General features: G+C 36.3%; 1 protein-coding gene across 1 annotated transcript in view; it reads right to left on the reverse strand.

Moving 5' to 3' along the window:
* Positions 1-40: 40 nt before the first annotated feature.
* LOC107698368 (elongator complex protein 3-like) overlaps positions 41-11617 on the reverse strand; it is a 21794-nt gene continuing 10217 nt past the window's right edge. The window contains exons 10-15 of the mRNA XM_016499343.1: positions 4783-4976; positions 4182-4272; positions 4034-4099; positions 3715-3942; positions 1978-2059; positions 41-1236 (exon numbers count right to left, since the gene is read on the reverse strand). Coding sequence (XP_016354829.1) covers positions 1160-1236; positions 1978-2059; positions 3715-3942; positions 4034-4099; positions 4182-4272; positions 4783-4976 — 738 coding nt within the window. The 3' untranslated portion in view covers positions 41-1159. The remainder of the gene's footprint in view (positions 1237-1977; positions 2060-3714; positions 3943-4033; positions 4100-4181; positions 4273-4782; positions 4977-11617) is intronic.

Genomic DNA, 11617 nt, shown 5'->3' on the forward strand with positions numbered 1-11617 from the left:
CCTAACAAAAGGTCTGTGCCAGGAAATTACGAGATCAACCATTGTTAAATCATCACTTTATTGTGGGGTGGTGGCAAAACAACATCTTGCCATTTATTGGAGGCCATTTCTCTGATGACAAACCTCTTACAAGTGTGATCTGACTGAGCTTAGCTTTAAAGGGTGGTCGGTCATCATTCGCCTGACACCTTGACTCACAGACAGAGATAGCGATATAATCTGTTATTGCGATGTCAAATGAAGCAGTAAAAACCCATCAGGACATATCATGAGGTCTCCTGCTGAGGAGAGCTCTCGCCACGCCGCACGACATTTCTCAGAAATTGGTGGTGTGGTGACAGACACTAAAACGCAGCGGAGTAGTTCCAGTGAACTTTTCATTCTGTCAAAAATAGAAGCAATTGAATTTCAATCATTTTGGCGACAGTTTTTCATATCTGAGCAGGAGAGTGCCGCGGATGATTTCTTACCCATTAATTCCTTTGAATGTTCAGTGATGGCTGTATTATGTCTATTCGACTCTATCCAAATCGTCTGCCTTTGTGCCAACATGCGATTTATGACAATATACAATCATGTGAAAATTACTGAAATCCTGGATAAATATCTTTTATTAACACAAAAAAAAAAAAAAGACCAGATGAACTCTTTTCATGCACAGCCAAGAAAACATGAAAATGCAATTAATCCATCTTCAAAATTAACAACAGGAAAAATGGTGGATTAATCAAATGTGCCAAGCAGCAAGCATAAATCATTTTCCACTCACAAATCCACATGAAAAATATGCGCTTTTATAACGGGATAACTCAAAGCCGCTGCAGTTTTTTTCCTCCATTATGTCAAATGTTGTCAGTAGAAACCAAAAATATATGAGTGTTATCCCAGAGAAGTAAATGCACTGGCAAGTATACTAAGGCCAAGGGAGAATGGTGTACGTTTCTAACAAGCACTGATACTTGCATCATGGTCTTTATAAGAGAACTACAGAATACTCTTTGGCTGGCATGTAACAGAATAGTGCAGTCTGCTTTGTGCTGACCACACACACGCTCTCTGTAGTCCTCATGCCCAGTCCAATTATAGGTGGGGTGTAAAGATCCCCTTAAAGTCAGTGTCCTGCATGTCAGACGATATTCTCCAGGGATTCCTCTCTGCTTCAGTAAAGGTTTTTCACCATATACAGCCCCTCCAGTTCATAACCCATTTTTCTGTAGTAATTCCTTGTTCCAACACCTGAACCAAAAAAATAAAAATAAAACATGACCAAAAATTCAAATTTACAGTAGAAAATAATCTTTCTTTCAATAATGCATGCTCTAATGGAGGCACCCTGGGGTATGTTATTTGGACCAAAAACATGCAAATTTGAGAAAATGACAATTCATCAAAAGTTCAACATTAAAAATGCTTTTTGAGCACCAGATCAGCATATTAGAATGATTTCTGAAGAATCATGTGACACTGAAGACTGGAGGAATAGCTGCTAAGAATATAGCTTTGCCATCACAGGAACAATTTTTTTTTTAATTTTAAAATAGAAAACAGTTATTTTAAATTGTTATATCAATATATATCTTGATATTAATGAATTTGCTCTGAATGAAGGAAAAATAATATCACCCTTTTTAGTCATTTGAGAGGAACCATCATTTCAGCCAAGGTTGCCATGCCGATTCAAAATACTTAAAGCAAGAAAACCCCACTGTATTTCCAATACATTCTACAGTTGTTGTTTTGCTTTCTTTGTCAGACATGCGAGTACAAAAGTTATCACGCACTCGCATTAAAGCATCAGAGCCGGAATAATATGAATACAGATTTTCATTTATTTTCCAATTGCTGTTATCTCCATCCTGCAGCTGATTTGGCAAGGTGCATGTCAAAATTTCGTATTCATTCTTTTCTAGCGAGGGCAAGAGAAGAACCAACAAAATGAATGCGCCATTCCGTTAATGCTGAGAATATTTTTGATACCTGAGATAACAGCCAATTTGCTCGAGCCGTGCTCATCCCTGGCTATCCTCTTGGCCTCCTCCATCAACATCATCCCAAAACCCTACAAATGCACACGAGGAGAAAAAGAACATTAGAATGTGCAGTCAGTGAGACTATGTAAAATACATGAAAAAGCCTGAAAAAAGACAAAAGCCTTAAATAAAAATGAAACATTAAAATGTACACATTTATCCCCATGCAAGAGGAGTAGTTTTTCAATTTAACCATTATTAATGACAAATCATTAGGGGTGTAACGATACACGTATTCGTATTGAACCGTTCGGTACGAGGCTTTCGGTTCGGTACGCATTACAAACCGAACGATTTGTTGGAGTAATCCCATTACATTTGGGAAAAAAGAGCTTAAAGTGTGTGAAATATAATGTACTCCAGGTTGTGACGGTGAGGTAGTTCGTTAGAGTTTTCCCTCTTTTCCTCGCTTTTATTCGCTTTTAAATTGTTTGTAAATGCTTGTGCGCATTTTACTTTCACTTTCGAACTAGCGGCATTTCGGCGTCAATTGATTGAATTGACAACAACAAAATAGTACGACAAACTTACTTACATTAAACATAGAATGTTTAATTTATTAACAAAACGAATACAAATACACCATGCTATAGGCCTAATATAAAATAACAAATAACTTACACAGTGAACAGTTTAAATATAAAACAATGAAAATCAGCAAAAACGGTGGAACCAAATAAATAAGAAACTAATGTTAAAAAAGCTTCCAAAATCATCTTAGATAAACGGCAAAAGTCAAAAGGCCTTCCAAAGTCTAAAATATTTTTAAGATCATATGATACTAGTTTTAATAAATAAAAAAAAATAAAAAATAAAAAAAGAAGGATAAGAAACGAATGTTAAATAAGTTTCCAAAATCATTAGATAAACGGCAAAAGTCAAAAGGCCTTCCAAAGTCAAAAAATCAAGGAAATTTGTCTGGCATTTCTTTGTTTTTGCTGTATTGAAAATATACCGAACCGTGACACCTCTGTGTCATATCAAAGTCCTTTTAAAGGGGTCATATGATGCGATTTAAATTTTTCCTTTGTCTTTGGAGTGTTACAAGCTCTTGGTGCATAAAGAAGATCTGTAAAGTTGCAAAGACTACGATGAGCTTTGTAAAACTCGACGCGTTTCAGAAAGGCGGGGCATAGAGGAGAAACAATAATGTACAGTATGTGGAAAATAATGTGTTTTTTTACCCTTAAACCGCATAAACACATTTCATTACACCAAATAATGTTCTGTTTAGCAACATCATATGACCCCTTTAAGACAAGTCATGTCACTCGGCGGCCATCTTTGAAACGCCTCTCAGGCATGCAAGTGCAACTCCTATCTCTTTGAATGGGGAAACATCAAATTCTCCAAAACTGTTCATTAAGCTTACGATTAAATTTCATATTTGAAATCACCAAACAAATCTGACAATAATGTTGTTACTTCTGCTCAAATAGTGATTGGCTCTTTCATTCAGAAGGTGGGACTTCCTGCGATTGAGCGGCCCTATTGAGCGTTGCATTTTTCACCATTCAAAACTATACGAATGATATGTCTTGGGTATTCTATAGTCTTTGGTCATATCGAATCGAACCGTGAATTTTCTGAACCGTTACACCCCTACAAATCATGTGTTCATCATTTTTCCAAGTGACAGTAAAGTTACTTTGCCGTGTTTTACTGGCAGAAATAAGGTGTCTACCTGATGCTGAAACTTGCTGGGGTCTCGGCTGCTGACAGGGACCACGCTTCCGTAGACATGCAGCTCCCGAACAATGGAAACGCCACCCTTCAACTCGGGCCGGAAGGACTGTGGTGAGCAGCGACGAAGACGCAGGAGACCAATTAAAATGTCCTGCTCGGGGTCCTCATAAGACAGGAAGGTCTCCCAGCCTCCATTAGCCACATAGTCTCTGCGGATCAGCTCTACCTACAAGAAGCACAGAAATTATTTTCAGTCGCTAACTCTACACACTTTAACAACAAGTTTCTGCTAATTGGTTACACAGAACATGAAATACCTGATATGGTCGAACTTTGTGATGAATCTCTTGTATGCCCACTTCTCTGGTTCGTACATCTCTACACTGTAGGGGTCAACGGCAGTTTGTACTTAATAGCCTTGAATTCATACATCAAACAAACTAAATGATTGATAATTAAGGTTACCTCAGTGCCCATGTCTTTCATTCTGGCCAATGCCAGCTCTCTCAGATTGCCATGTTCCACCCCAGAGCTCACCAATGGCATTGGGATATCCCTGAAAGAGGCCAGAGATCATCAGCTTAGCTAAACTAAATGTTGGTCACATTAGAATGAATATAAGGCAACAGGTAATGCTTCTGTTATGCGTAAATAATTAATTAGGGATGCATGATACATTGGTACCATATTGGTTATTCATATTAGAGTTTTTTTTTTATTTACTAGTATCATTTGATATTGGATATTTAATTGTTAATGCACATTTTTTTCTATTTTTACATTCAAATTGCCATAATTTAATGCTCAATTAAAGTTAATGTTTCAAAATACCAATAATCTATACTAATAAATGTAATCTTTAATAAATAATAAATGTAATATTTGACATATCTCATAATAAATACATAAAAATGTTTATACTGTACATTATAATGTTTTGATGCATAAACTCACTTATTTGACTTAGTTTTTAGTATTTTATTTAAAATTCATTATTATACAAAATAGCATAGATTTTATAGAGATGTTTGTGAGGTCAATTTGTGATGTTTAGATACTGCCTTACCTCTGTACACGATACACACGAGTCCATGGTGGGACCAGCGCTAGAATTCGTGCTACTAGATCCACTAAGGCACTGGGGGAGTAGCTCTTATAGCGGCCCGTTTTCCACAGCTCATACAATCCAGTGCCTCGAATCACCAGTGTAGGGTAAAGTTTGAGCCCGTCTGGTCTGAATGCAGGATTCTCAAAAAACTCCTGGTGACAGAGACAAGAGTTTTAGCAGAGCAGTGCAAACATGAGACTTACTTCTAGAACCAGTAATGAGTACACGAGTTTGTTATTGCAACACTGATAAAAACATTAAAATCATTTTCAATTAAATTTTTTGGGGTAATTTCTTTTTCCGTAAAATATTTCATTGACATTATAAAACGAAAATATTTATGATATATTGGCATAATATCAGCCATAAGTCACCGTGCACTCTAATTTTTGGGATTTGCCATTGAAAAACCCATATCGGTTGACCACTCATAATAAAGACTTCACTTACGGTATTATAAAAGTATAACAGCAAAAATTAACAAATATATATCTTTTATGAATATATTTACCAGTTATCTTTTTCCAAACTGTTGTTACTAAAGAAATCTTAAACTGAATCTTAAACTGACTTTGTACTTGGAAAGTAACACCATTCACGTTCAAGAATTGGTAAACTGCGAAATGAAGTCTCATGACCTCCATCACTGATTTTGCTTACGTCTTCTACTTAACGCATAATTGTGAGGGAATCTGTTTTACCCTTGTCACTTTGAAAAGCTCAGGGGTCACGGAGCACACTCAGAAACGTAACCATTACAATCAAAGAGACAATGTCAGTGGACATTTAATTGGTACTGTCTTGCTTCCTGACACACAAGTGAATCATCGAACTGGACACTGGTGCGTTTAAACTAAACTCTAAATAGCACAAACAAACAAAAATAATTGCCTTTAACAGACAAATTGAAATGACGGATTATTTGAGTCACGACTTGCTATGTGCTTTGAGCTTCTCCTTACTCTAAGAGTCAAATGAAGTCTTTGTGTGATATATTTACGCTGAGTGTTATTTTTTATGTAGGGAGGGGAGCCTGCAAACAGTCTGATAAGTGAGCAGTGAGAGTCGGATGAGTCAGTAATGGGATTCCATTATCACTGAGCCACGCTCCTTTCCACCGCACACTCGTCCTGAGATAGCGCCGACAGGTTCCCGTCTCGAAAAGTGGGGGGAGGCGTGACGGAGAGCGAGCGAGCAAATACAGAAGAGGGAGGGAAAGAGGAGAGCACGAGCATCACAGAAAGCAGGTTAGGTGAGATAAACCGGCCGAGTGCTGCTGGTGGGTGACACAGGTGAGGTTGTGTGGGCACATGGTGGCAGAGGAGAAGAGCTGATAGCGGTGGGGTCAGAGACCACCTTCCACAGCCATTAATCTCCCTCTCTCCTGCTCTGACACACTGCCTTCTAATGGCTCTCTATCACAGAGATATCACAACAGGTGTGTGAGAGACGAATTAATATACACTCAAACATATGCGTGAAACGGATTCCAATAAAGCACTGATGGAATTAATAGGCGGAATGGTAAAGCAATGAGTCGATTATCGTCAAAACCATGCTTTGAGTAGGTGCTTTTCACTGTAATTAAAAAAGCAACAGCATAGTCAGGAATATGAAGTGGAAAACAAAATGGCAGACACTTTGTTCTGACGAACACACTGAATATTATATTGCAAGTGAGTTTGCTAGGATGTGGTCATGCTGACTCATATCTACAGATAGAAAAGAAGAGGTGCCTTGCTTTGTGCTTAACTGCAGAGAGTACAAAATGCAAATAACACTAATTTAATAACATGGTTAAATATCATCTTTAGCAAATATCAACATGAAAGTACATTTTTATACTGCACATTATAATGGGATGCTTAAATTATTTTAGTTTTTATTGTTTTATTTTTAATTTATTTAGACAAAATTGTATACAACTTTAATATTTATCGGTTAATGACTAAAAAATAACTGATTGTGTTAGGCAGAATTTAAATATCGGTCATTTATCACTTAACAGCCATAACATGATGATTAATCATTTTATCTGTGTTAGAATAATATTGGAAATTTATCGTTTAACCACCATAACATGATATTAATTAATCATCTTATCAGTAGCCAGAATTTCCAACATAAAAATAACTAACCATCTTATTAGCATCAGGCAGAATTTTAATATTGGTAACTTTTCGGTTATTGGCCATAACATGAAAATAATTAACCATCTTATTGTTAATGGCCAGAATTGTAACATCGACCATTTATCGGTTAACAACCATAACATGATAATAATTAATTGTATTACCGGTATCAGCAAGAACTTTAATATTGGTGCATCCCTATCCTAAAGTCACATTAAAAATGTCATGTCAGGGCAAAGATTGTGCACAAATAATTGTTGAGCACAATCCTAAACCCTTTATTGGCAACTTTCCTGAACTTTGATAAAAAAAAGTTTATTTCACTATTAAGAGTTCTTGTAAAAGAATCACACTGGTTACATTTTATTTAATCAGAATTGCCTCCAAATGCGGTTTTTTTTTGGTACAAGAAACACTGGTTAACATTAAAGGGGCCAAAAAACTCACAAAAGTGTAAAAAATTGAATATTTTAAAATACACTGTTTGTACCTTTAGCCTCTAATTGCAATATTACAATTACAAATTGTACAAATAAAGAGTAAAAAGATATTGCTGTCCAAATATTTTGGAGCTGGCTGTTGATTGCAGCAGTGTGGAGGCAGTAAGAGCCTCCCAGGGGGAAATGAGGTAGGTGTAATATGTGGGCTTGGTACAACAATGTCAAAATCGAAGCGAAGACCTTTAGCTTTAGATACACATGCCTTCCGAGACTCTAGAGACTGGATGATTGCAATAAAAAGTTAATGGTTCTCTTCTACAGTTAAGTGGCATTTATGTGACTGTTAATGCAAAATATTATTTATATAATTGCACTGAGTTAATCATGATGAGCATCACAGAAAGCAGGTTAGGTGAGATAAACCGGCCGAGTGCTGCTGGTGGGTGACACAGGTGAGGTTGTGTGGGCACATGGTGGCAGAGGAGAAGAGCTGATAGCGGTGGGGTCAGAGACCACCTTCCACAGCCATTAATCTCCCTCTCTCCTGCTCTGACACACTGCCTTCTAATGGCTCTCTATCACAGAGATATCACAACAGGTGTGTGAGAGACGAATTAATATACACTCAAACATATGCGTGAAACGGATTCCAATAAAGCACTGATGGAATTAATAGGCGGAATGGTAAAGCAATGAGTCGATTATCGTCAAAACCATGCTTTGAGTAGGTGCTTTTCACTGTAATTAAAAAAGCAACAGCATAGTCAGGAATATGAAGTGGAAAACAAAATGGCAGACACTTTGTTCTGACGAACACACTGAATATTATATTGCAAGTGAGTTTGCTAGGATGTGGTCATGCTGACTCATATCTACAGATAGAAAAGAAGAGGTGCCTTGCTTTGTGCTTAACTGCAGAGAGTACAAAATGCAAATAACACTAATTTAATAACATGGTTAAATATCATCTTTAGCAAATATCAACATGAAAGTACATTTTTATACTGCACATTATAATGGGATGCTTAAATTATTTTAGTTTTTATTGTTTTATTTTTAATTTATTTAGACAAAATTGTATACAACTTTAATATTTATCGGTTAATGACTAAAAAATAACTGATTGTGTTAGGCAGAATTTAAATATCGGTCATTTATCACTTAACAGCCATAACATGATGATTAATCATTTTATCTGTGTTAGAATAATATTGGAAATTTATCGTTTAACCACCATAACATGATATTAATTAATCATCTTATCAGTAGCCAGAATTTCCAACATAAAAATAACTAACCATCTTATTAGCATCAGGCAGAATTTTAATATTGGTAACTTTTCGGTTATTGGCCATAACATGAAAATAATTAACCATCTTATTGTTAATGGCCAGAATTGTAACATCGACCATTTATCGGTTAACAACCATAACATGGTAATAATTAATTGTATTACCGGTATCAGCAAGAACTTTAATATTGGTGCATCCCTATCCTAAAGTCACATTAAAAATGTCATGTCAGGGCAAAGATTGTGCACAAATAATTGTTGAGCACAATCCTAAACCCTTTATTGGCAAATTTCCTGAACTTTGATAAAAAAAAGTTTATTTCACTATTAAGAGTTCTTGTAAAAGAATCACACTGGTTACATTTTATTTAATCAGAATTGCCTCCAAATGCGTTTTTTTTTTGGTACAAGAAACACTGGTTAACATTAAAGGGGCCAAAAAACTCACAAAAGTGTAAAAAATGGAATATTTTAAAATACACTGTTTGTACCTTTAGCCTCTAATTGCAATATTACAATTACAAATTGTACAAATAAAGAGTAAAAAGATATTGCTGTCCAAATATTTTGGAGCTGGCTGTTGATTGCAGCAGTGTGGAGGCAGTAAGAGCCTCCCAGGGGGAAATGAGGTAGGTGTAATATGTGGGCTTGGTACAACAATGTCAAAATCGAAGCGAAGACCTTTAGCTTTAGATACACATGCCTTCCGAGACTCTAGAGACTGGATGATTGCAATAAAAAGTTAATGGTTCTCTTCTACAGTTAAGTGGCATTTATGTGACTGTTAATGCAAAATATTATTTATATAATTGCACTGAGTTAATCATGATATTTCTTATGCAACATTAACGTCATTCACTTTATTCTAGGCTCTTCTGTTCTCCTAATGGAAAATAATCACCCGCTTTAAAATCGCTAAACTCCCGAGATCGTGCACTGACAGTGTTCGCTTAAGACATCAAAGAAAACTGTTGGCACCTGGATTGCTCCCGGTTGGTGTTTAATACAGTCTTTCAGAGAGAAGCACTTTGAATGGGTTCCAGAGCCCAGTCACTGATTGGATCTCCATGCTTCGGTAATGAAACCCGCCATAATGAATGCTCTATTCACTTCACATAATGAAGCCCCTGATAATGCGAACCAATGCGTCACAGCTGGACACTGACAGAGGCCATAAAAGAGCAGCCTGCCATGGCACATCACTCCCCACTTCATTTACATTCACCCATCATTCCTGCTATGTAACAATTAGCTACTGCACCCGATAAAAGTGGATTTCTCCTCGGGATAAAAATGTTAGTCTGTTCCTGTACTGTACATCTCATGTGTACAACCACTTTTGCCTCTCCGCATTGTAACCTAGGGCTGTGTGATATGGGAAACTATTTCATTTAGCTATTTATTGTTTATTCAAACTTTTCTAAAGGAGCGATATATGATTTCTCATTTCTTGTCCTATTACCTCTGGGAAGCCTGCTTGATGACGACTACGGCTCAGTAGTTCTGATACTTTGAGTGTCAAAGTTAATAGAGCACCCGAAAGTAATATGGAAATTTTGGATATCCCAACAGCCATTTCACAGAAATGTTGATTAATTGAAGTCATTTAGCTGATGAAAATGACATTTTGAAAACCACCTGCGTAACCTGTGAGGTATACAGAGATAAACCTTTGCATTTAAATAACCCTCTGCAGTTGTCTGTCTCTCAGCTCCTCAGTTCATTTACATTAAAAGAACTTACAGAATAAACAGTTGTAAGTTTGAGGACCTTAAATTGCAAATCACTACTTCCCATAATCCTCTTGAAGCTTATGCTTGAGGCTTATTTGAAGTAATCCAAACATTATTATTCAGGTAGCACTTTTGAAAGTGTTTTAGAATGAAAATTGTGTCATAATTTCCTCACCTACATGACTTACTTTATTCAAGCAAACACCAAAGGAAACATTTGGCAGAATTTTAAACACCGTCTTTCCAAAAATCGCAAAAAACAACAACAACAACAACACTCTCCACTGAAAATCTCATCTGTGTATATTCAAATTTGGCATGGTTAATACACAAAAAAACAGTGATGTTTGACATCACTGACATCAAAACTGCCGTGACATGTCTCTTTGTGCCATTTTTATATATACACTACCATTAAAAAAGTTTGGAGTTGGTAGGATTTTTTTTTTTTTTTTGAAAGATATCTTTTATCCTCTCCAATGCTGCATTTATTGGACCAAAAATACAGTAAAAACTATAATATTGTAAAATATTCTAATTTAAAATAACTGTTGCCTAGTTGCCTAAAACTGTTACATGATCTTTCAGAAATCATTCTAATATGCTGATTTGGGCAAAAAGAAACATTTGTTATTATCAATGTTGAAAACCATTGTGCTGCTTAATATTATTATTAATATTGGAAACCGTGATACTTTTTTTTCAGGGTTCTTTGATGAAGAGAAAAATAGATTTTTTAGTAACATCATAAATATCTTTACTATCACTTTTGTATCATCAATTTAAAGGTGCCATATCATGTAAAATCTGACTTTTCCAGGTTTTAAGTGCTATAATCAGGTCCCCGGTGCATCTACCAACCAAGGAAACGTGAAAAAAATTAACCCAGTAACTGTTTTGGTAAACCTTTTTTCTGCAAGCGTCTGAAAAAGCGAGCGCGTCTGATTACGCTCCCCTAGTGACGTTGCAAAGGGATCTCATTATAATATTACCGCCCCTTAATCTGTAAGTTTCCACCCACGGCACGGTCATTTTGATTTCGCAAGCAACAATGGTGTACCAGCTCTAATGCCATGGCGAAAGTTTGAGCAAAACATGCTAACTGTTCTGTCTTTGGCTGCACAGACGAGCACAGAACACTGTTTAGAGTCCCAGCCTCAGAGGAGACAAGAGAGCAGTGGATTTATTGATTTATTT

The sequence above is a fragment of the Sinocyclocheilus anshuiensis genome, unplaced genomic scaffold (assembly GCF_001515605.1).
Source record: "Sinocyclocheilus anshuiensis isolate Anshui unplaced genomic scaffold, SAMN03320099.WGS_v1.1 scaffold1746, whole genome shotgun sequence".
Lineage (NCBI taxonomy): Eukaryota > Metazoa > Chordata > Actinopteri > Cypriniformes > Cyprinidae > Sinocyclocheilus > Sinocyclocheilus anshuiensis.